This window comes from Hemibagrus wyckioides, linkage group LG10 (genome assembly GCF_019097595.1).
Source record: "Hemibagrus wyckioides isolate EC202008001 linkage group LG10, SWU_Hwy_1.0, whole genome shotgun sequence".
NCBI classification, from domain to species: Eukaryota; Metazoa; Chordata; class Actinopteri; order Siluriformes; family Bagridae; genus Hemibagrus; species Hemibagrus wyckioides.
The window spans coordinates 23,521,616-23,543,592 of record NC_080719.1 but is presented as its reverse complement, the minus strand read 5'-3'; the positions used below and the strand labels follow the sequence as shown (position 1 = coordinate 23,543,592).

Here is a 21,977-nt window from a genome sequence, read left to right as displayed (position 1 = left end):
GTGCTTGATTTTATACACCTGTGGCCATGGAAGTGATTGGAACACCTGATTCTGATTATTTGGATGGGTGAGCGAATACTTTTGGCAATATAGTGTATATCCTTCAATCTCTCCATCCATCCATCCATTTACCATTCATCCATCCATCCTTCCTTCAATCCATCCATTCACATACCCATCCATCCTTTCATCCATATGTCCTTTAATCCATCCATCCATCCATCCATCTATCTATCTATCTATCTATCTATCTATCTATCTATCTATCTATCCATCCATCCTTTTTTCATTCATCCATCTGTTCATACATACATCCATCCTTCAATCCATCCATCCATCCATTCACACATTCATTCATCCATCCATCCATCCTTCAATCTATTCATCCATACATCCTTTAATCCATTCATACATCTATCCATTCATTCATTCATTCATCCATCCATCCATCCATCCATTTTCCATGCATCCATCCGTTCATACATCCATCCATCCTTCAATTCATCCATCCATTCATCCAACACACACACACACACACACACACAATTTACAGATGTTAATCACCCTACAGCATGTCCCTGGACTATGAGAGAAGTTCACATCCTGCCCTAAACTCACACCCCTCATCTAATCCCACAGATATTTAAATATTATTTAAAAAAATTCATATCATGACTCAAATGCAGTTGTATTTGAATCATGAAAGCAATCAGACACAACGCTTTTCCTCTGTACATATTTAAAGGATTATTCATCTCTTTGATTGGAGTCTAACAGCTAATCTGTGCACCGCAAAATCTGATGATCTGTTGAAAAAGATGAACTTCCCGGAGCTGCTACTGCTCTCACCAGTGTGTCCTTTAACCTGACTGGATGAAAAAGTCTGCAGGAAGAATAAGTGAAAATGTAAAGTGTCACTGTTCAGTAACCACATACAGAGACCAGCTCCATTACTATTAAACATCTGCACACTGACTCTCATCTGACCTGACAGCCAATGAGCCATCAGGAACACACACACACACATCATCCCCCATTATCCTCCATCATCCTCCATTATCCTCCATCATCCTCCATTATCCTTTGTCATCCTTCATCATCCAACATCATCCTCCATTATCCTCCACCATCCTTCAACATCCTCCATCATCCTCCACCACACTCCATCATCCTTTATAATTCTCCATCATCCTACATCATCCTCCAGTATCCTCCATCATCCACCATCATACTCAACCATCCTCCATCATCCGCTATCATCCTTCATCATCCTTCATCATCCATTATCATCCTCCATCATCCTCCAGTATCCTCCATCATCCACCATCATACTCAACCATCCTCCATCATCCGCTATCATCCTTCATCATCCTTCATCATCCATTATCATCCTCCATCATCCTCCAGTATCCTCCATCATCCACCATCATACTCAACCATCCTCCATCATCTGCTATCATCCTTCATCATCCTTCACCATCCTCCATCATCCTTCACCATCCTCCATCATCCTTCATCATCCATTGTCATCCTCCATCATCCTCCAATATCCTCCATCATCCACCATCATACTCAACCATCCACCATCATCCTTCACCATCCTCCATCATCCTTCATCATCCTCCTTCATCCACCATCATACTCAACCATCCTCCAGCATCCTTCACCATCCTCCATCATCCTACATCATCCTACACCATCCTCCATCATCCTACATCATCCTCCATCGTCCTACATCATCCTCCACCATCCTCCACCATCCTCCAATATCCTCCATCATCCCACAACATCCTCCATCATCCTTTATCTTTCTTCAACATCCTCCACCCTCCTCCATCCTCCTTTATCATCCTCCACCATCCTCCATCATCCACCAATGTTCTCCATCATCCTACACCATCCTCCACCATCCTCTATCTTCCTTTAACATCCTCCACCATCCTCCATCATCCTTCAACATTTTCCATCATTCTCCATCATCTTTTATCATCCTCCATCATCCTGAAAGGTGGAGCTGATGCCAGTGGATGACGGTATAAACCATTACCTTTTCTAACCTACAGACCTGCGTTGTTATTTGTGTGTGTGTGTGTGTGTGTGTGTGTGCGTGCGTGTGTGTGTGTGTTCTGCTCTTCCCCTGACTGATATGTCTTGGCATGCCTTGTCAGTCAGTCTGAAGTTAGACGTCTCGCCATCTGTTCTTGGCAATGTGGTGTATTTTTATTCGTTCTTATTTCACTCTGTGTGTGTGTGTGTGTGTGTGTGTGTGAATGTACCATCCTTCCATCAGGTGCTGTCATTCTGTCAAACCTTCATTAGTTTATACACAACTGTATTACACCTAATTTCATTTCATAATATCCTAAAATATCTCGAAAAAATGCAGAAAGAAGAAAAAAAACAGATGTGACAACAACAGTAATAATAATAATAATAATAATCATCATCATCATCGCAGTACATCAGGTTCATTCATTTTCAGTGGATTTCTTGATCCTGAGCAGAGCTTTGTGTCTCTTTGTGATTTGTGTATTTCCTGATTAAACCGATGAAGTTCTCCATGTCTGGTGTTGACTCTCGCTCCCGTTTCCTCGGTTTTGATTAGAAAGCTACTCTCAAAACACAATACACACTCTCATCACACGTGTAACTGCGGCACGTTACGGATGACGGCATCCGCAAAGGAGGCCGCGGCGAGCCGGTGCGTGAAGGCGACGTTATTGTGTTTGAAGCGCTGCCTTATATAACTCTTACACTCGGATCTACCGAGTGAATATGATGGCATTCAGTTTTTCCCCAGACGGATTAAGAACAGCGTGTTTTTAGCGCTTGGCAGAACCCGAGCCTGTCGAGAGCAAGAGGTTAAGAATCCCAGCTTACCGGTAAAGCCGGGCTGCTCACCCGAGGATGCTCAGGCTTGGAGAAGGCATAGGAGATCTACTAGTCTGGGTTCCTCCAGTGACCGGCTGTCTCTTTATCCTAATGAGGACTTCCTGGATAATGTCATTTCCCACCAGGTGAGTTCTCCCTGTCGTCTCAGCTTCATAGCCAATCCGAGCTCAGGATTTACTATCCCTGGACACACACCTGCCCCTAGGGCCTGTGTGTTCATACTGACCAGGACGGCAAGGATTCAACAAAATGAAACACAAAGGAAGATTACCAAGCAAAACAAAGCCTGCTGTCTCGCCTCCTAATGACCCTCTCGGCTCTTAATGCTATTAAATCCTGAGGAGGAAGATAGATCAGTGATCAGTCCATCGTGCGATGCTCTATAGACACGTCTTACATCATCAGCCTCCGTTGCCTTGTATGGAAATGTCTGTATTTGTGTCAAGATTCAGGAGGCGTTATGAATCATCGTACATCCAGGGGCAACTTTGGCATCGCGACCTCCATTTAGACCCACCCACACACACACACACACACACACACACACACACACACCCTCAGTCTAATTGTCTCATTCTCAGAATCCAACACTCAACTGACCTAATGGGAAATCTAGCTCAGTTGCATCCATTTGTGACTTCTATAATAAAAATAAAAAATTTCACAGGTGCTCAGCTGCTAACGTGTGTGGCTAACACCTTGTTACACTTCAACACCATTTTTTTACGTAAAAATATCAGATTCTCACCTATCGATGAGCTCTGACGTGAAAACAAAGTCTACCAGTTAACATGAGCTTTTGGGGAAAAAACAGGTTGTGTGTGTGTGTGTGTGTGTGTGAGAGAGAGTTCAGATGTGTGTCATCACCCAAGGACTTCTTGCTGGCTTTGATTGAAAGCGTGAAATGAAAAGAAAGCAGGGCAACTAACTCAGTTAGCCACATCAGTGTCCGTCCATTAAAAGACGAATGACATCATCTCTCAAACCTGCAGCAGAGAAGAACAGAGGCGTCCGACTGCATGGCGTGAAGCCTGTGTGCTGAAACCTGTGGCATGTCCTGCCATTTTAGTCTCTCTGTGTCATCCTTGCACAAAGGTACGAGGTACGGTGCTGCCGTACATCAGCTCTCGTCCCCGAGCTCGCTCGGAATCGCAGCACAAGTCCATTCAGTGCTGTATTTTATCAAATGTTTTCCTTTCTCATATCCATAACACCACCACAGCCATCCAGGAATCCCTGAGTATCTGACCTGATGAATATCTGACCCGCACCTGCACCAACGTCAGCATTAATGCTGAATAGTTTTCAGTTAGCATTGTGAAGCTCTTCCTGGCCTGCAATCTGACTCAATATGAAAATAACATTGGATTCATGATTACAGAAATTTTATTAGGTACACTGCAGTGCATCGAGCTGAAACACTCAGGGCAAAAGGCATAAAAAAATATCTTGCCATTTCATAAATAAATAAAAGCACAGCTTATAAATTCCGCTTTTTCGTCTCCTTCCGTCTTTTAGCTCTCTTCCTGATTTCCCTCAGAGAGAACCCATCCAAAACACGGCACATTCCATATCCCTGACAGACCCAATACAGACGATCTAGAAGATTTCATTGAGTGAACTTGTTTAATCGAACTGTTTAAAGTCTTGGAGAGACGTAGAGACGAGGTTGTTTCATCAGCAGACGTGAACCTGGGCGTGATGAGCTCGAGCTCTGGCAGGAACCTCCAGACCAGCCTGAACTGATGCTGGTTTCTGAGTGACACAGTTCTCTGCTGGATTTCAGGGATGTTACAGTGTGTGTGTGTGTGTCTGAGTGTGTGTGTAATGAGTGCTGGAATGATATGATAAGAGACGTCCTGCAGGCAGTGTTTTAGACCATCAGGGTGGAACATGTTAGCGCGACCGATTCAACAAGATCCACAGGCAGTGTTAAAGATGTCTATTGCTGTTAGCTACAATTAAACCACTTCATCAACCGAACCAGATACGGACAAACGTCCAGGATCCGAACAGAGCTTGTCCATCAGCTAATAAAGGGTTAATGTAGCTCACACGTGAACTTCTCCAAAGCCCACATGCCACTGTACAGAAATTGAGCTCTACAAACACCAGGCCAGGTTCTGAGCCGATCAAATCTCTTCCGTTTATCTGTCACTGATCACATGATCACCTTCTCGTTTCCAGGAGCTCATCCTTGAACTTTGACACCTGTTTCCTCCCGAGAGGAAATACAGAAATCTGGTGAAGTCACATCCCGGGAAAGGATGACTACAGGAGACAATTTATTCACTCTGACGTACTGTACACACTCCACACCACCGGGTGAAGGAGGCTGTGGTTTTCAGCTTGTCCGTCTGTCCGGTCCTAGCTACAGAGATTTACCTCAGTTTAATGTTTGTTGGATTTATCTGGACTTCATCATCATCAAAAGCAGCAGAGGAATGGATTCAGTTCTGGATTTAATCCAAACAGCATGAAAGTCAGATGCGTTTGAAATTGTTTCTCTTCTTTCCTGTTTCTCTTCACTTCCTGTTTCTCTTCCTTCCTGTTTCACTTCCTTACCGTTTCTCTTCCCTACTGTTTCTCTTCCTTCCTGTTTCTCTTTCTTCCTGTTTCACTCCCTTCCTGTTTCACTTATTTCTTGTTTCACTTCCTTCATTTCACCTTGTTCTGTTTCACTTCCTTCCTGTTTCTCTTCCTTCCTTCCTGTTTTCTCTTCCCTACTGTTTCTCTTGCTTCCTGTTTCTCTTCCTTCATTTCACCTTGTTCTTTTGTTCTGTTTCTCTTCCTTCCCATTTCACTTAATTCCCGTTTGAAGTTTAATGTTTGAAGGACAAAATTTCTATGTATAAGGGATCATTTCTTTTTTGTTAATTCCGTCCTGCTACCACACACACACACACACATACACACACACACGATGACCTTCTCACCCAGGACACGGCAATGACACTCTGTGTGATCTAAGAGGAAGCAGTTATTTATACCCTGTGGTTATTTTTAACCATGTCATTGAAAGGCTAAAAGGAAAAAACTGGGAATTTGCCTTATTGATTGTTAGCCTCGTTGCTTTTTTAACGTCCTCCTCGGAAATTCTCCCTTTGTTTCCCAAATTTAACCCGAATTTAACTCTAGCACGGTTCCTCTTCCTCCCTCTCTCCCTCTCTCTTAAAAATCTGCTGATCTGTGATGAAAGATGAAAACACAGGGAATGAAAAACCATTATTATTATTATTATTATTATTATTACTATTATTATTATTATTATTATCATTATTATTATTACTATTATTACTAGAAGGAGGATGAATGCAAAAAAAGCAACACACTTATTAACACTTTAATTTCTGACCTCTCACTCACTGAGCAGCGCTTTTATTACCTTCCTTTCAAACACCGGAGTAATTTGCTCTCCTAGCTTCCTGGAAAGAGTAATCAGTGTGTGTTTTATGCGTCGTTACGTCACTAGCGCTGCTTAACCAGACGCACCGATCCCCAAACCTGTGGAAGGCAGTGAGGGTGATGCAGATGACACCCATATGGTGGGCAGGAATGCTGCTCAGGTGCTGGATGAGAAGATCAGAAAGAGACAAGAGACAGTGGGAGGAAAAGATGGAGAGAATGAGGGGAGAGAGGAAGGACAGCAACAAGACAGCAGTGAGTCTGAGTGCAAACAAATGAGTGAGTCAGGAGGGCTGAAGTAAAGCAGAGGTGGATATGTAATACACACACACACACACACACACAGCTTTGTCCTGCATATCTCTTTCCCTGTTTGTGTCTGGCTCCCTACGTCTCCGGCTGTATCAGTCTCTCCCTCTCTCTCTCTCTCTCTCTCTCTCTCTCTCTATGTATCTCTTTCTCATTCTCTCTTTCTCTTTCTTCCTCTTTCTCTCCCTCTTCCTCTCTCTCTCTCTCTCTCTCTTCTTCTCTTTCTCATTGTCTCTCTCTGTCTCTCTCTTCCCCTTTGTCTCTCTTCCCCTCTCTATCTCTTTCTCTCTTTCTCTTCCAGTCTCCTTCACTTCACAAAAATAAAAATAAATAAATAAATAACTGCTGTGTGTATTGACGTCTGTGTGGCGTGTGTGTGTGAGTATGTGTGTGTGAGTGTGTGTGTGTGAGTGTGTGTGTGTGAGTGTGTGTGAGTGTGTGTGTGTGTCTGAGTGTGTGTGTGTGTCTGAGTGTGTGTGTGTGTGTGTGTGTGTGTTGGTGTGTGTGAGTGTGTGTGTGTGTCTGAGTGTCTGAGTGTGTGTGTGTGAGTGTGTGTGTGTGAGTGTGTGTGAGTGTGTGTGTGTGTCTGAGTGTCTGAGTGTGTGTGTGTGTGTGTGTGTGTGTGTTGGTGTGTGTGAGTGTGTGTGTGTGTCTGAGTGTGTGTGTGTGTGTGTGTGGCGTGTGTGTGTGAGTGTGTGTGTGTGAGTGTGTGTGTGTGTGAGTGTGTGTGTGTGTCTGAGTGTGTGTGTGTGTGTGTGTGTGTTGGTGTGTGTACACAGCTGTGCGATGTGATTGATTCCCAGCTCATGCTCAGCATTCCCTGGATTTGCTGTGGATTTTCCACAATCCTGACCAGGATAAATATCCCAAACACTCTCAAACAGGTGTGTGTAAAGTTCAGCGATGAAAACAGCTAGATTAGAACCAATAAAGAGTAATGGTGCTGCGTACGTACCTAACGCTCCTCATATTTAATAATCTTCATAAAATATACTCGTAAATGAAATCTGCGAGCACAGGGTTATTACTTAAGGAATTATTATTTAAGGAATTTTAAGTGTCCAGGATCCTGCTAGAGTCGAACTCCAACCTCGGAAACACTTCCACAGACGATGTAGATTTATCTAAAGACCGAAAAACTCAATTCAATTCAATATATTTGCAAAGAGCTTTTAACAGTGGACATTGTCAAAGCAGCTTTACAGAATTATAGAAACAGAAAAAATGCTAAAGTTTAAAATTCCCTAACATTTATCCCGAATGAACAAGCCTGAGGCGATGGTGGTGAGGAAAACCGCCCTGAGATGATCTGAGGAAGAAACCTTTAGAGGAACCAGGCTCAGAAGGGAACCTCATCCTCATTTGGGTGACACTGGAGACTAAATAATGTAAGTAAATGTTGATAATGTCCTTTCTACAAGAGCTCTTTGTGGAACTGATAGGTCAGTGCAGTTTCTGACTTCATTACAGACTCATTTCTTCCTGCTAAATACAGACATGCCTCGACTTGCATAAAGTGTGTGTTCATTATCATCAGCAAGTCATACGTGGTCTTGCACGCCAGACCTCTAGCTTCTTCTTCTTCTACGATCTGTCAGCATGCAAAGACAGGAAGAGGATTCCACCGACACGGCGGATGAGCAACCACAGACCACAGCAGATCATCCTGTTTGCTGAAAAGTTTGTCGAGTCCCACGAAGTTCAGAAAAGTATCCTGCTGGAATCCAGGCATGCGGGTGAGATGAACCTGTTGCCTGAAACGTGTACACTGCTGCTGTGTGGCCTGATGGGAAAGCACCTGAGCCTGAGACTACAAACCAACACAGTCAAAGACAGAAAATCTATAACCATGAACTGGGAAAACAAACGAAAACCCAGCTGAGGATTGTAGACGCGGACCAAGAGGCAGAAACAATGTGGGGGCGAATACTTTCTCACAAGAGCAAATTCCTAATTCTGGTCTTACGGACATGACGAACGAAGGGTTAAGCTCGAGTGCGGGGTCAGGGCTTAGAGATTTAATGACCTTTATTAGATGATGATGGATGGGAAGGTCTGCCTGTTGCATCATCATGTCGTTCAAGCAAGTCATGTGACTTACTGCTGATCGAAGAGTTCAGGAAAATTCATCCTCCATTTTTCGTTATCTTTGTTTGAATGTAAGTGGTAGATTTCCTGATTTCACAGGAAGTGAATTTGTCTGACTCAGCCAGACGCCCGCGGTCCTGCATGTGTCAAAGCTAATAGATCTCTAGCTCCTCTGTTTTGACATCCTGAAATCTGTCACTAATGCTTTATGGCATCGAGGGTCAGAGGTCAGGACTCATCCGTTATTTGTTGTGCTTTGCAGTGAGGACGCGCAGCACACGGTTAAACGCCGGCCTCATAGTGTATGAATGATAATAGCGAGTGTGAGGCTGTTTGATGTCTCGGTCTCGCTGTGTTGATCTGCCCCACTCTTTTATTCTCTGTCTTACAGTCAGCAATTATATACCTGACTAATGGCTCTACTCTCTCTCTTCCTCTAACTGCAGGTTGCACTCGTTTCTCCTCAGCCGAGCTCACTCATTTCCCGCTCTTTTTCTTCTTCTCTCTATCTGTAATATTAACGAGGCCTTTGACCAGAAGGACCCTGCCATTAACAAGCAATTACCTTCAGACATTTACAAAATGACAGGAAAGGAAACAAAGCCCATGAGGTCAGCTTGCGTTTTTACTCCCTTCTCTGTCTCGCTTGTCGTCTCGTCTCGTCTCGTCTCCATCTCGACCCTGACTTCATGAAGAAGTCTTTCGGTGTCACTTTGCTGCAGCACTGAACGTCTCACTTAGAACCCGGGTTCTAACACACAGCACATCTGCAGTATTTCCCGCTACCACACCTGTTATTAGAATTCAGTACATTTGATCACAGATGGAAAATTAGGCAAATTATTTAAATAAACTTTTAAATATACTTTTTAATTTGGACACAAAAGATGTCCTGTTTGTGTCGTCAACAGTCAATCTGCATGTTTCCAGAAGGGACTTCATTTCCTTCTGGTTTAGACTTCAATCATTGTAAGATGGAGCTGTAAGGATCTAAAGACCAGTGGTGTTACTGGTGTTACTGGTGCTACTTCAGATTTTTGTTCATTAGTGTTGATTTTAATGAAAACTTTGAGAAAGTCAAAATGGGAAATAAATACACTTAACTCTGTTCTGTTTATAAAGTTAGCACAGGTGTGACGTGTTGCTAACAAACGGGATCGATGTGAACAATTAGTACTGATGGGAATGCAGTCACAAAAGGGAGGCACTCCTCATGTCTGTGTACGTGTGTGTGTGTGTGTGTGTGTGTGTGATTTTATTTTTATTCTCACAAAGAGCTAAAAACATGCCCGAGCCAACACAAACAAATCCATGTAAACACACTTTCCGTGCTGTCACCACTGCTTGACCTTCTCAATGTGTTCTTAACGCGGTGGTAACGCTGTAGAAAGGCCAGCGACGCTCACGACACCCGGAGCCCGTCTGCTGAGGAATACACAATCTGTGGAACCCGCACACTGATTAGGTAATTAATTTTTTTCCACGGTCAGTGTGAGAGCGGGATAGTTTTGCACAATACGAAGGCGGCGAGTGTAGAGGATCAAAATGCTAATAATAGCTTTCACCTGTAAGTATCATGGCACCAGCTATCACTTCACTTCAACACACCAACACATCACAGTAAGAGCTGGTGTGCTGTATGAACATCTGTCTAACAATCACACCACACACACACTGGGATCTTTACAGAGCAGAACACACACACACCACACACACACACACACACACACACAGGGATCTTTACAGAGCAGAACACACACACCACACACACACACACTCACACACACACACTGGGATCTTTACAGAGCAGAACACACACACCACACACACACACACTCACACACACACACAGGGATCTTTACAGAGCAGAACACACACACACCACACACACACACACAGTGATCTTTACAGAGCAGAACACACACACACACACACACACACTGGGATCTTTACAGAGCAGAACACACACACACCACACACACACACACACACACACAGGGATCTTTACAGAGCAGAACACACACACACACACACACTGGGATCTTTACAGAGCAGAACACACACACCACACACACACACTGGGATCTTTACAGAGCAGAACACACACACCACACACACACACACTCACACACACACACACTGGGATCTTTACAGAGCAGAACACACACACACCACACACACACACTCACACACACACACACTGGGATCTTTACAGAGCAGAACACACACACACCACACACACACACACTGGGATCTTTACAGAGCAGAACACACACACACCACACACACACACACACACTGGGATCTTTACAGAGCAGAACACACACACACACACACACACACACCACACACACACACTGGGATCTTTACAGAGCAGAACACACACACACCACACACACACACACACACTGGGATCTTTACAGAGCAGAACACACACACACACACACACACCACACACACACACACTGGGATCTTTACAGAGCAGAACACACACACACCACACACACACACACACACTGGGATCTTTACAGAGCAGAACACACACACACCACACACACACACACACACACTGGGATCTTTACAGAGCAGAACACACACACACCACACACACACACACACACTGGGATCTTTATAGAGCAGAACACACACACCACACACACACACACTCACACACACACACACTGGGATCTTTACAGAGCAGAACACACACACACCACACACACACACACTGGGATCTTTACAGAGCAGAACACACACACACCACACACACACACACACACTGGGATCTTTACAGAGCAGAACACACACACCACACACACACACACTCACACACACACTGGGATCTTTACAGAGCAGAACACACACACACCACACACACACACACACACACTGGGATCTTTACAGAGCAGAACACACACACACACTCACACACACACACTGGGATCTTTTTTCAGAGCAGAACACACACACACACACACACACACCACACACACACACATACTGGGATCTTTACAGAGCAGAACACACACACCACACACACACACACACACTGGGATCTTTACAGAGCAGAACACACACACACCACACACACACACACACACACTCACACACACACACACACTGGGATCTTTACAGAGCAGAACACACACACACCACACACACACACACTGGGATCTTTACAGAGCAGAACACACACACCACACACACACACACACACACACTGGGATCTTTACAGAGCAGAACACACACACACACACACACACACCACACACACACATACTGGGATCTTTACAGAGCAGAACACACACACCACACACACACACACACACCGGGATCTTTACAGAGCGGAACACACACACACCACACACACACACACACACCGGGATCTTTATAGAGCAGAACACACACACACCACACACACACACCGGGATCTTTACAGAGCAGAACACACACCACACACACTGGGATCTGGGGTCACTCTCACTCACAGAGAAGTTCATCTAAACCTCAAAGATAGACAGACAGACAGACAGACAGACAGACAGACAGATAGATAGATAGATAGATAGATAGATAGATAGATAGATAGACAGACAGACAGACAGACAGACAGACAGACAGACAGATAGACAGACAGACAGAGATTTTTTCTTGAACAATCTTGTGCTGAACAATGACCTAACAGTGACCTTTTTGCTCTTTGAGCTGAGTCCTACAGGAGTTTTGTCCACGCTCAGCATGTCGGTGCCTAACACGGTCCTCCTGAAGGTTATTGCCAGCACTCTCTACATGCCTGCAGAGCCACTGGGCATCAGCAACACAAACGCTGTGCTGTAAAATCCTGAAGAAATCATGCGGAGTGAGCACAGGTGGCGAAGAGGCACTCTCACCGTCCGTCCTTTCGGTGCTCTGCTCGAGCTGCTGCTCTCTGCAGCCTGTGACGCCTCAGAGCGGAGAACACCTGCCAAAAGCGTCCAGGCGCTGTCTCCGAACCCTGCCAGGCATAATCAGACCAAGGCCAGGAAATCTGCTGCTCAGATCAGGCCTGTTGAAGCTCCACAGCGATTGGACGACTCAATCAGTTGCACAACCGGCTTCCTGATGCTGAAAAATTTCCCTCACAACTCAACGGCAACAGCAGCCAAAATAGCCACACACACATGTAGCCATACACACATATATCTACATCCTGAAGTAGCCACACCCACACACACAAGGTGAATGGAGTGGCCAGTGATATTACAGGAAATATATGAATTTTTATTTTCTGCCTCTTGCATACATGTAAGAATAAAAGTTGACACCTACACTACATCCTGACGTTCACAAACACACAGAGACGTATAAACCAGGTTTAAAGAGTCTCTGCAGGACAGACATACCAAATATCTACAGTATCTACTAAGACATTATTCAGAGAAGAAACCACAAAGGCTGAGGATATCTCTGAAGGACCAGGAGAGAAGCACAGCTCAGACGGGAGAAGATATTTACAGGACAAACACAACCTGGACACTCCACAAGGCTGGGCTTTATAAAAGATTGCTGAGAATAAATATCACTATTTTATTATTAAGCTCCTTATTCTTAGAATAACAGCTTCATGAAATCTAGTTTAGAGACTACGCAAACACACCTCTAACACACCACCTACACACCCCTAACATGCCTCTAACACACCACTAACACATCCCCTACACACCCCTAACATGCCTCTAACACACCCCCTACACACCCCTAACATGCCTCTAACACACCACTAACACATCCCCTACACACCCCTAACATGCCTCTAACACACCACCTACACACCCCTAACATGCCTCTAACACACCACTAACACACCCCCTACATACCCCTAACATGCCTCTAACACACCACTAACACACCCCCTACACACCCCTAACATGCCTCTAACACACCACTAACACATCCCCTATACACCCTTAACATGCCTCTAACACACCACTAACACACCCCAAACATGCCTCTAACACACCACTAACACACCCCCTACATACCCCTAACATGCCTCTAACACACCACTAACACACCCCCTACACACCCCTAACATGCCTCTAACACACCACTAACACATCCCCTATACACCCTTAACATGCCTCTAACACACCACTAACACACCCCAAACATGCCTCTAACACACCACTAACACATCCCCTATACACCCTTAACATGCCTCTAACACACCACTAACACACCCCCTACACACCCCTAACATGCCTCTAACACACCACTAACACATCCCCTATACACCCTTAACATGCCTCTAACACACCACTAACACACCCCAAACATGCCTCTAACACACCACTAACACACCCCCTACACACCCTTAACATGCCTCTAACACACCACTAACACACCCCCTACACACCCCTAACATGCCTCTAACACACCACTAACACATCCCCTATACACCCTTAACATGCCTCTAACACACCACTAACACACCCCAAACATGCCTCTAACACACCACTAACACACCCCCTACACACCCTTAACATGCCTCTAACACACCACTAACACACCCCCTACACACCCCTAACATGCCTCTAACACACCACTAACACATCCCCTATACACCCTTAACATGCCTCTAACACACCACTAACACACCCCCTACACACCCCTAACATGCCTCTAACACACCACTAACACATCCCCTATACACCCTTAACATGCCTCTAACACACCACTAACACACCCCCTACACACCCCTAACATGCCTCTAACACACCACTAACACATCCCCTATACACCCTTAACATGCCTCTAACACACCACTAACACACCCCAAACATGCCTCTAACACACCACTAACACACCCCCTACACACCCTTAACATGCCTCTAACACACCACTAACACACCCCCTACACACCCTTAACATGCCTCTAACACACCACTAACACATCCCCTACACACCCCAAACATGCCTCTAACACACCACTAACACACCCCCTACACACCCCAAACATGCCTCTAACACACCACTAACACATCCCCTATACACCCTTAACATGCCTCTAACACACCACTAACACACCCCAAACATGCCTCTAACACACCACTAACACACCCCCTACACACCCTTAACATGCCTCTAACACACCACTAACACACCCCCAACACACCCTTAACATGCCTCTAACACACCACTAACACATCCCCTATACACCCTTAACATGCCTCTAACACACCACTAACACACCCCAAACATGCCTCTAACACACCACTAACACACCCCCTACACACCCTTAACATGCCTCTAACACACCACTAACACACCCCCTACACACCCTTAACATGCCTCTAACACACCACTAACACACCCCCAACACACCCTTAACATGCCTCTAACACACCACTAACACATCCCCTACACACCCTTAACATGCCTCTAACACACCACTAACACACCCCCTACACACCCTTAACATGCCTCTAACACACCACTAACACACCACTAACACACCCCAAACATGCCTCTAACACACCACTAACACATCCCCTATACACCCTTAACATGCCGCTACCACACCACGAACACACCCCACACATGCCTCTAACACAACACTAACACACCCCCTACATACCCCCAACATGCCCCTAACACACCACTAACACACCACTTACACACCCCAAACATGCCTCTAACACACCACTAACACATCCCCTATACACCCTTAACATGCCTCTAACACACCACTAACACACCCCAAACATGCCTCTAACACACCACTAACACACCCCCTACACACCCTTAACATGCCTCTAACACACCACTAACACATCCCCTACACACCCCAAACATGCCTCTAACACACCACTAACACATCCCCTATACACCCTTAACATGCCTCTAACACACCACTAACACATCCCCTACACACCCCAAACATGCCTCTAACACACCACTAACACATCCCCTATACACCCTTAACATGCCTCTAACACACCACTAACACACCCCAAACATGCCTCTAACACACCACTAACACACCCCCTACACACCCTTAACATGCCTCTAACACACCACTAACACACCCCCAACACACCCTTAACATGCCTCTAACACACCACTAACACATCCCCTACACACCCTTAACATGCCTCTAACACACCACTAACACACCCCCAACACACCCTTAACATGCCTCTAACACACCACTAACACATCCCCTATACACCCTTAACATGCCTCTAACACACCACTAACACACCACCTACACACCCCTAACATGCCTCTAACACACCACTAACACAACCCTAACATGCCCCTAACACACCCCCAACACACCTCTAACACACCCCCAACAAACCACTAACACACACCCCTTACACGCCCCTAACACACCCCCAACACACCACTAACACATACCCCTAACACACCTCTAACACACCCCTAACATGCCCCAATACACCCCTAACACACCTCAGACACACCCCAATACATCACTAACACACCACTAACACACCCCAAACACACCCCAAAATACCCCTAACATGCCTCTTACACACCCCTTAGCTGCTTCATGTTGTTCCTGTTTTTTCTTCCTGACAGTCTATTAGAAGGGAAATGAAAATGAACAACAACCTGATTAAATGAGCTGTTATATCATCACTGTCTATTCACACAGGACACATTCTCTCTCTTACTCTCTCTTTCTCTCTCTCTCTCTCCCTCTCTCTCTCTCACACACACACACACACACACACACAATAAATGGATCTCTTATTGTATTCCTGATCCAGTGATGATCATCATGTTGGTAGCAAAGAAACGGACTATTCACCTATCCATGTTTTTTTCTTACTCCATTTCAGAGTTAGTGTTTTCTTAGAGAGATGCATTCCAGAAGTCCAGAAGAGAAACTAATGCTGCTTGAACAGGGCTAATATAATTTTGAACTGGCTCAGATCTTTAACTTGATCCGGTCCTCACACACTGCTAAAAGATGCAGAAGCGTTCACTTCATGGGAAAGTCTGCTGGTGTGGAAGAGAATCACACGTCCTAATGAGTGACGTTTGCTGTTTCTAGTTTTAATCTTTAATTAAAGCATGGTCCTTATGTGCTGCATGACAGGATGATTGCAGAATAAAGAATGGAGTGTGTTAAGATGTGATTAGGATGGGATTTTCAAAACGCAAAGGCAAACAGTGCGTCTCGGATGCCTCAAATTCACTAATCAATCGAGTTATAATTTAAGCGTGATGGTGGAGTTACTCAGTCTGTCTTGGCTTCTGAGAAGATAATAACAGCAAAGGAAAAATGACGGTGACGGTAATAGATGCTAGGGTATAAATGATGTCTCATGAGTAAATAAAGACAATAAACGGTCCTGCGTTGTCTACATTCTGGTCTATAGAACGGCTTTGCAAGTTATACATTCATATATAATCCATACGATGTGTGTTTCATATATACATATATACAGTATGCCACATGCCCACTGTATGCTGATAATCCAGCAATTACCACAAGGAAGCAGAAATGAGTGTTACTCTAGCAGCAGTGATCAGAAGGACCTTAGAACCGAGTGAAGGTTCCGTAGTAAAATTAGCCACGTAATGAATTTCAGACAGACAGACAGACTCCAGACCTGACAGGGGAATTTAGATCAAGACTGCACCACAAGCCTCAGCACAGGAGGCAATAAAGCAAGAAACAGAACTAGGGCTAAACCAGCAGGATAAACAATAAAGCAGGCTACACAAGCAGGAGGTGTGAAATGTCATTTTAGAGCATGGAACATAAAAATAGCCGGCATGTTAATGTATTTCAGTTCAAACAGAATGGATTCTGGTGCTGAATTTACAAAAATTTCATGGGAATTGTCAGGAACCATGATAAAAGGACATAAAATTGTTTTGATATCAATGTTCACGCTTATTATAAAGCAAATGTCTTTTTTTCTAGTCTTTAACAGCATGATGACCAGTTTATTAAGGAAGGAACAAAGGACAAAGAAAGTCTATCACTTTCATACAACAGCATGGTCTGGAGTCTGAAGTCTGGAGTCTGGAGTGTGAAGTCTGGAGTGTGGAGTCTGGAGTGTGGAGTCTGGAGTGTGGAGTCTGGAGTGTGGAGTCTAGAATCTGGAGTCTGGAGTCTGGTGCATGGAGTTTGGATTGCGGAGTATGGAGTCGGGAGTCTGCAGTCTGGAGTATGGTGCATGGAGTGTGGAGTCTGGAGTGTGGAGTCTGGAGTGTGGAGTCTGGAGTGTGGAGTCTGGTGCATGGAGTCTGGATTGCGGAGTCGGGAGTCTGCAGTCTGGAGTATGGTGCATGGAGTCTGGAGTATGGAGTCTGGAATGTGGAGTCTGGAGTGTGGAGTCTGGAGTGTGGAGTCTGGTGCATGGAGTCTGGATTGCGGAGTATGGAGTCGGGAGTCTGTTGCATGGAGTCTGAAGAGTGAAGTATGGAGTATGAAGTCTGTAGTATGGAGTGTGGAGTCTGGTGCATAAAGTCTGGATAGTGGAGTATGGAGTCTGCAGTCTGGAGTCTGATGCATGGAGTCTGGAGTCTTTAGAGTGGAGTCTGGAGTGTGAAGTCTGGTGCGTGGAGTCTGGACTCTGGAGTGTGATTTCTGGAGTGTGGAGTCTGGAGTCTGTAGTGTGGAGTCTGGAATGTGGAGTCTGGTGTGTGGGCTGTGGAGTCTGGACTCTGGAGTGTGATGTCTGGAGTGTGGAGTCTGGAGTCTGTAGTGTGGAGTCTGGAATGTGGAGTCTGGAGTCTGGTGTGTGGACTGTGGAGTCTGGTGCATGGAGTCTGGAGTCTGAAGAGTGGAGTCTGGAGTGTTGAGTCTGGAGTGTGAAGTCTGGTGGGTGGAGTCTGGACTCTGGAGTGTGATGTCTGGAGCCTGTAGTGTGGAGTCTGGTGCATGGAGTCTGGAGTCTGAAGAGTGAAGTCTGGAGTGTTGAGTCTGGAGTGTGAAGTCTGGTCCGTGGAGTCTGGACACTGGAGTGTGATGTCTGGAGTGTGGAGTCTGGAGTCTGAAGTCTGGAGTCTGGAATGTGGAGTCTGGAGTCTAAAATGTGGAATCTGGAGTCTGCTGTGCGAACTCTAGAGTCTGAAGTGTGGAATCGGGAGTCTGAAGTCTGGAGTCTGGAATTTGGAGTCTGGAGTCTAGAGTGTAAAATGTGGAGTCTGCAGTCTGGTGTGTGGAGTCTAGAATGTGGAGTCTGGATTCTAGGGTCTGTTTTGTCGAGTCTGAAGTCTGGAGTCTGTAGAGTGGAGTCTCCAGGTCCAGCATATGCTCCTCTGTCTGTTTTCTATTATGTCGATGTGGTTTGCATTATCACAGGAATCCATCTGATTTTTCAAATTAAACCGCTATTAACCGCTAGCTAACGTAATACAAAAGAAGGCTATTGTTCGTTGTTTGTATGAAAACAATCAATTATCGATGGATATTGTGATAAAATTCTTCTGCTCTCTTTCCCTCGCTGTGTCTCAGGGGGAACACTAACGATCTGAAATGACGTTTAAGACAATAAGTTACAAAATCTGGAGCAAAATGTTTGCAGTCCATGGCTATGATTAGCTCCGGATTCAGACACTCGGAACCACCAACGTGTTCCCTTTCCCTCACCTCACCTCCACTTCCTCCTTCCAGCCTGGATTCATTGTCTTAGCGCCATATCCTGAACTGTGATACGAAAATCAATACCGTGCTTCTACAGTGCGATAATAATAGCAGATTTCTCCCATAATACCTTGTTTTAGAGCTTTTTTAGATCGACTCGCTCACACACAGCAGGGAGTATTTGGATGCTGGCTACTCAAAGCTCCAAACGTAGCGGTTTATTTTTATCTCATTGTGGGACATTATTGGCTAGACTTGATTTATGCCATTTATGGCAATTTTCACTTCATTTCCACCTGGAACATGGCACTGGAAGCGTGACACTGTGTGACCTTCACGTAAGAAACGTCGCTAACCATGTGAGAGACATCGGCCAATCAGAGAGCCTCTGTGATGTCATTATGATCTACAGGACCACGTCTGTTTTTATTTCTCATTGTAGACAGTTATTCCAGAAATGAAAAAAAAAGAAAAACTGTACCATGTTTAATGATATTCATGTAAAATACAATGAGATTATCTCAACATCGTCTTCGCATTTTCATAATGGGTGTGTATTTTAAAGATATCTATCATGCTTTCTCATTTTTGTTCATTTTATATCCATTTACTCAGTAAACATCAAAGCCAAGTGTGTGTCCTTGAACCTCTTATGGGTTTTCTAATAGACAACAGTGTCATTTTTTTCCTAAAACACATGTTGCTTCAGAGGAGAAAAGGCTCCAGGGGCATGCATTAGGCATGTCAACGTGTTAGCCCACACACACACACACACACACACACAGTCAAGATGTCCACATTGAGGTGTCTGAAAACGTGTCAGAAACAAAGGATGAACTGAGCGCTCTCAGGTTCGGCCAATCAAAAGCACTTCCTTTAAACTGTGCAAGGCTGTGCATGTGCAAATAATACACACACACACACACACAAACACACACAGATCACAATGATAAATACTCACAATGCATACACAATGCACAGATGGTACACACTGAGCACAGAACACACACACAGATTGAAAAGATGAACAGATACAATGCATACACCTGAGGATATAACACACACACACACTCACTCAATGCACTCAGTATATACACAGCACACAGAACATGCACATAATTAACACACACACACACACACACAGTAACTACGGGGCATATCCACAGTGTGCAACACAATGCACAGATACACTGCACACAAATAACAGACACACAATGTAGATATATACATACATGTTTCACATGGATTGCAAACACACACACACACAGACAGTGTCGGTTGCTCCTGCAGATGTGATGTCTGATGTGTGAGAGAGTGATAACACTGAATTATCATCACATCTAAATCAGACTCACTAGATCATCTCAGTGGCTCTGCGCTCTCTCTCCATGTGTGTGTGTGTGTGTGTGTGTGTTAATTCTCAAGCTAAGCAAAGGAGAGTCTAATTTTAGCCTCACTTCTCCCACCGCACGCAACAGGAGGAGGAGAGGGCAACCAGGGCATAGATGGCTGGATGGATGCATAGAGAAAGGGATTCTCTGGAGGAATGGATAGTGGTTCCTTATGGAGACAGAGACCTTACCATCACTCTCTCTCTTTGTCTCTGTCTCTCTCTCTCTCTCACACACACACACACACACACAGAGTAATGACTGTGCGTGTGATTGAGGGTGTGATGACCTTGTGCATGGCTTGGAAGCACCTTGGAATTCAAACACATCTCAAAACAAACACACACACACACACACACAAACAACAAGTGTCCTGCCCTGATGATTATATACCTTCTTCCCCCTCGTTTCTATAGAAACCTGTTTGCACGTGAAATTGTCCATATGTGATATAAGCTATTAAAAAATAATCCTGCATGCCACAGCATCCCTGGGTAATGACAGCCACGAGCCGAGAGAGAGAGAGAGAGAGAGAGAGAGAGAGAGAGAGAGAGAGAGAGAGAGAATATCTATGAAAGTACCATGACGGTATTTTCTTGCTCACCTTTGCCGTCCTCGGCGTCTCGGTTCAGGCGCATGGCTGCCTTCCCTCTAGTCTTTTATCTCTTTAATGCACTGTGAGGGGAAAAACGTTAAATTAGGAATATATGTTGAGTTTCCGTTTCCGTCTTGTTCCGTCGCGAGCGTGGAAGAGCTCGCGCGTGCCTAGCAGTCAGTCCGCGCGCGTCTCCTAGCCGCTACACTCCAGCAGGTTAGTTCTCTCTCTCTCTCTCTCTCTCTCTCATAGTCCCTCCCTCGCCCCTCTCTCAATCCATTACATTCGGTTTGTTTGTAGGAGACCGGATGGCCACGGGAGGCAGGTTGGAGGGCGTCTTGAGGCTCGCGCGTGACTCCTGGCAGCTGGAATCATCGGCGCGTGGCACAGCTGCCTCGATGTGGCACGCGCGGCGCGTCTTTTCTCCACATACAAATTTTATTTTCTACTCATACAATGATTTTGAATCTTTTTTTTATCATCGATGCATTGGTTTGCTCTGGATCACAACGTAGATAGTCAAAAGTATGTGCACCCCTGGGCATCACACCCATGTGTGGTTCTTCCTCAAACAAATATCTTCACAGTTTCCCTTCAGTGGAGCTACACACCCTGTTCCAGCATGACAATGCCCCTGTGCACAAAGCAGCTCCATGAAGACATGGTGTGGAGGTGGATGAACTCAAGA

At 45.1% G+C, this 21,977-nt stretch overlaps 1 protein-coding gene across 4 annotated transcripts in view; it reads right to left on the bottom strand.

Moving 5' to 3' along the window:
• syt7b (synaptotagmin VIIb) overlaps positions 1-21,432 on the bottom strand; it is a 130,990-nt gene extending 109,558 nt beyond the window's left edge. For all 4 annotated transcript variants that reach the window (XM_058401068.1, XM_058401070.1, XM_058401069.1 and 1 more), the window contains exon 1: positions 21,299-21,432. In XM_058401068.1, the coding sequence (XP_058257051.1) occupies positions 21,299-21,332 (34 nt within the window). In that variant the 5' untranslated portion in view covers positions 21,333-21,432. The remainder of the gene's footprint in view (positions 1-21,298) is intronic.
• Positions 21,433-21,977: the final 545 nt, after the last annotated feature.